The sequence below is a fragment of the Papaver somniferum genome, chromosome 1, assembly GCF_003573695.1.
Source record: "Papaver somniferum cultivar HN1 chromosome 1, ASM357369v1, whole genome shotgun sequence".
Lineage (NCBI taxonomy): Eukaryota > Viridiplantae > Streptophyta > Magnoliopsida > Ranunculales > Papaveraceae > Papaver > Papaver somniferum.
In genome coordinates, this window is record NC_039358.1 from 232,384,031 (window position 1) to 232,389,398 (window position 5,368).

General features: G+C 37.1%; 2 protein-coding genes across 2 annotated transcripts; both read left to right on the forward strand.

Moving 5' to 3' along the window:
- The first annotated feature begins 1,600 nt into the window (after positions 1 to 1,600).
- On the forward strand, positions 1,601 to 2,128 carry LOC113272320. The gene has a single exon (XM_026522174.1). It carries the CDS (start codon positions 1,601 to 1,603, stop codon positions 2,126 to 2,128), a length of 528 nt encoding a protein of 175 aa, XP_026377959.1.
- A 1,873-nt stretch (positions 2,129 to 4,001) lies between these two features.
- On the forward strand, positions 4,002 to 4,736 carry LOC113272328. The gene has a single exon (XM_026522181.1). It carries the CDS (start codon positions 4,002 to 4,004, stop codon positions 4,734 to 4,736), a length of 735 nt encoding a protein of 244 aa, XP_026377966.1.
- Positions 4,737 to 5,368: the final 632 nt, after the last annotated feature.

A 5,368-nucleotide genomic window follows, 5' to 3' on the forward strand; every position in this document is an offset into this window, starting at 1 on the left:
AGAATCGAGTACACCACTAGTCCTGCCTAGTGAATATATAAAATGCTCACAAATGTAAAAGAAAGAGAAATTGTTTTATACGCTGATGTTTGCTTGTTGCATTGCTTCGCTCATTTTATCGAATAAAATACGTGTGTTTTTCATCCCCAATTGATTATACGGTTAGTAAAGGTAATTAATGGTGGTCTAGAACCAAACCATATATCAAATTGAAAGTAAAATGTGTACTGGACTTGCATTTGGAGGACTAAATCTTAAGATAATGGAATAATTACAGATAATGCAATGAAAGTTGTTGGGAACTATATTTGTTATCTATGTTAAAGTCTGCAGGCATCCAACTCAAAACCAATTGGCAATGAGTGGAGAGGTCCTAATAGATTATAAATCGCAGGATCTTAAATAACTCAACCAATCAGGTGACGCGGAGTAAAGGTGCGGTCAACTGACTCGACACAAATAGCCTGATCTGATACCATATTAAAAGTGTGTGGGCTTCCAACTCATAACCAATTGGCAATGAGTTGAGAGGCCCTAAGAGATTATAAACCGCAGGATCTTAGATAACCCAACAATGTGGGACTAATAATCTCAACACGCCCCCTCACGTGTAGCCTCGTTGGGTCTAACACGTGGACTATCGGGTGACGCGGAGGCGCGGTCAACAACTCATCGCAAATAGCCTGCTCTGGTACCATGTTAGAATACGGGCATCCAACTCAAAACCAATTGGCAATGAGTGGAAAGGTCCTAAGAGATTATAAACCGAAGGATCTTAGATAACCCAACAATGTGGGACTAATAATCTCAACAATCTAGTCTTTAATATGGTCCGGCTAGGGTGGGTACGAGGCCTATCAAAAGAGCAGTCGCTGGCTTGTTCAATTAATTGTACTGTACCTTACAACTTAGATGCATAGTTCGTTAGGTATTATCCTCATGTGCTAAATGTTATTATTATTGGAGTATATGACAGGAACCGAATTTGGCAATGGAAAGAGAAGTTCTCGTAGCAACCAAATGCAGGTGCGCAAGAGAGAGATGGAGAGGAGTCATTTGATTCTTCATGTTCCCTAGACAGAGATGATTAAGTGCACACACTGTTGGTGGTAAGTTAAAATACCCTCTTACATTCTTTGTCCATCTGTTTATGTGCTTGTTGGTTGCTAAGTTTGAACATTATATATTTATATTAAAATTCAAGGCTGTCAAGATTCCAACTGTGTTAAAATGCAGATATCGATCACTAATGAGTACTGAAAGATAAACAACCTAACGTGTGTATCATTACAGATCTTTCTAGATGCACGATGATCCATTCTACATCTGTTTATGCTTTGGATTTTATATCTTATATTGATCGATCTATACAGTCGGTAGAGGACACAATATTTGTCACCAATGGAGGGAACAATGCAGAGACAATGGCGCCTATACAGGGGAGTTCCACCAAGGGAAATAAGGCCCCTTGCTGCGCCAAGTAGCATGACTATAAAAAGGAGCAGTAGGAGAACCATTAACCATCATCCAAATATCATTTTCAACGTTAACTTGTATATCTAAGCAAAAAAGTTATTCGTTTCTTCTAAACTAGGCGAAAATGTCTTCCTCAAACAAAACTTTCCATGCTCGTTCAATCAGTTTGCCCACCAGATCCAACCCACTCGCTGCTGCAGTTGAGGCGCAGTTGTGCAAATTGAGATCTTCAGATCTCACCTCATCCATCTCCAACAACTTTGTAGCTCTTAAAGACTTGTATGCATGTGTTGAGTATTTCCTTTCCACCGCAGACGGAAAATGCTTAGACGCAGTCTTGGACAGATCTGTCATGTTGTTGGATGTCTGTGGAACTATTAAGGATGTTTGCTCTCAAATGAAGCAATCTGCCCAAGATCTTCAATCATCTATCCGCAGGAAATCAAATGAATTTGACGCATACATTAGCTCAAGAAAGAAAGTCTGCAAAGTCATCCAAAAATGCCTTTCAGACATTAAGAAAAACACCAACAAGAACAGTGATTCCGTCGCTGATGTCCTAACAGAAGTTGAAGCAATTACCTTTGTAGTTTTTGAATCTGTCTTGTCTTTCCTATCTTCACCAAAGCAAAGGTCGCTAGTCTCAAGTTGACCACCAAAAGTGCAACCCAACAAGTTGTCAATGAAGTAACCAAGGTCGATATTGTATTGAAATCCAAAGTCACTGACGCAAAAGAAGTGCAGAAGCCATTGGCTGCCCTTGAAATGAACCTGCAAGAACTTGAAGATGGACTGGAATCTGTCTTTAGGTGTCTGATCAAGAACAGAGTTTCACTTCTTAACATTCTTAACCAGTAGATCCATAGATATGTTAACCCCCATCGGTATTTTCCGCCTTTTATCAGGAATTACCTCATGGAAATTTTACTGTAAATACTGTATACAAGAAAAAAACAACAAAGTATATTAATGCAAGATATCACTTTACTCAAACAACTGTCCCAAATTTACATAATTGTTTTTTTATTTTTTTATATTTTTTGTGTTGTTTCTGCAAATTTACATTTGGTAATTATATGTTCCATCATTAAAGCACACGTATTACTCGGTAATTAAAGTCATAATGGTTAAGGAAGTAGCACCTTTGATTATTGTATCAAATTAGCATGTGAAGATACTAATTGTTGGAGCTAGGAAGGGTAGATATGCACAGAACTTGAAGCTGTCAAGATTCAATATGTTTGTAAATCGAGATCATCGATATGAAACCGCGTGTGTGTGTCTGTGTGACCTTTCATTGATGTATATAACGTCTTTACAACATAAATGATGCTGATTGTTAACATATAAAATTAGAATTATCTTAATTGCAATCTTAAATAGAAGTCTGACAACAAATTAAGTTCCAGGTAGGATCTCAATGAAGAGAGGTGACAAAGGGAATCATTCAAAATCTTGTTTTTACAAGTTCAGTGCCTAAGGTTCTAAAAGACAAGTATTAAATGGTAGATGCACAGACAACGCCACTTGAGAGGTGAATAAATATTAGCATGTACAGATTTAAGCTATGAAAGATAGCAACAAATACGAGAAGCTTACATGGAAATGAACTGCTCTTTCTTCACTATTTCAAATTTTATATGAATATTTGTGTCATTGTTAACATGAACAACGAACATACAAGGGCGATGATTACGGTAACTACAAGTATACGCAGCAATATATACCGTATATGTACAAAGCTTCGTACAACCAGTTTATTACTATTAATTTTTGTAAGCACATCCTTCTACTATTTTAACTGCAACAGAATCAACAATTCTCCAATACGGAAACCACCATTTCTGTTTCCATTTACCCATAATTAAGAGCAATTATTTTGCAAATTAAAGAAAAAATGAATTGGATTGTTTTTTCTTACGGTATTTGGTGAATAAAAAGACTTCAAGGAGAGGTTGCAAGATTTGTATTGTTCAATTGATTGTACTGTATCTTGCAACTTCGATGCATGGTTCCTTAGTTATTATCTTGATGTGCTACATGCTACATGTACCTTACAGCTACAGGAACAGAATTTGGAAATAGAAACAGAAGTTTTTGTAACAACCAAATGCAGGAGCACAAGAGAGAGAATAGAGGAGTTATTAGATTCTTCGTGTTCCATAGACAGAGATGTTTAATTGCATGCACATTGTTGGTAAGTTAAAATATCATCTTACACCATCTGTATATATGCTTGTTGCTTGTGAAGTTAAAACATTATATAAAAACGCAAACCCGTGATTCGATATTATTATACAGCAAGGCAGGGACACAATAATACTTGTCATTAATGAAGGGGGCAAAGCTGAGACAGGGGCGCGTATAGAGGGAAGTTCAACCACATGATCCCCTTGCTGTGCCTTGGAGCCTAACTATAAAAGAAGCAGCAGGAGAACCAATAACCATCATCAAAATATCATTTTCAACATTAACTTGTATATATAATCAAAAGGATTTTTCTTTTCTTCTAAACTAGGCGAAAAATGTCTTCCTCAAACAAAACTTTCCATGCTCGTTCAGTCAGTTTGCCCACCAGATCCAACCCACTCGCTGCTGCAGTTGAGGCGCAGTTGTGCAGTTTGAGATCTTCAGATCTCAACTCATCCATCTCCAACAAATTGGTAGATCTTAAAGATTTGTACGAATGTGTTGAGGATTTCCTTTCTACCCAAGATGGAAAATGCTTAGACGCGGTCTTAGAAAGATCTGTCATGTTGTTGGATATCTGTGGAACTATTAAGGATGTCTCATCTCAAATGAAGCAATCTGCCCAAGATCTTCAATCATCTATCCGCAGGCAATCAAATGAATTTGATGCATACATGAGCTCTAGGAAGAAATCCTGCAAAGTCATCCAAAAATGCCTTTCAGACATTAAGAAAAACACCAACAAGAACAATGATCTCGTCACTGATGTCCTAGCAGAAGTTGAAGCAATTACCTATGTAGTTTTTGAATCTGTCTTGTCTTTCCTATCTGCACCAAAGCAAAGGTCACTAGTCTCAAAGTTGACCACCAAAAGTGCAACCCAACAAGTTGTCAATGAAGTAACCAAGGTCGATATCGTATTGAAATCCAAAGTCACTGACGCAAAAGAAGTGCAGAAGCCATTGGCTGCCCTTGAAATGAACCTCCAAGAACTTGAAGATGGACTGGAATATGTCTTTAGGTGTCTGATCAAGAACAGAGTTTCACTTCTTAACATTCTTAACCAGTAGATCCATAGATATGTTACCCCCATCGGTATTTTCCGCCTTTTATCAGGAATTACCTCATGGAAATTTTACTGTAAATACTGTATACAAGAAAAAAAACAACAACGAAGTATATTAATACAAGAAATCATTTTACTCGAAACAATTTCGCAAATTTACATTATTCTGTTACCTTGTTTCGTTGTGTTTGTGCAAATTTACATTTGTTGGAATCTTGCAACAATTGAAGAAACGTCAGATGTATCAAACAATAATATAAAGAACAGTATCAAACAACTCTACCACGAACAAATTGATGAGGGCAGAATCACAGGTTCAACAAGCTGTCCTTAACACATTAGTTCGCGGGTATACTCTGAAGTAATGCTAAACCCCAACGTGCGAAGATGTGTCCAGGATAAGACTGCCCGATATAACTTGAGTTAGCACAACGCAAGTTACCCACTCTTGAACTCAGCAACAGGGATGGAAGCAAAACGCCGCACAAAATATAAGAAGAAGAAGAAGAAAAGTAGACCTAGAGATAGTCGCTGCCTTGTGTGTTTTTTAAAAACAGAATTTCAAGTCATATTTATAGGATGAGATACTTGCAAATCAAGTTAGGTTTTTTTTTTTTTTTTTTTTTTTTTTTTTTA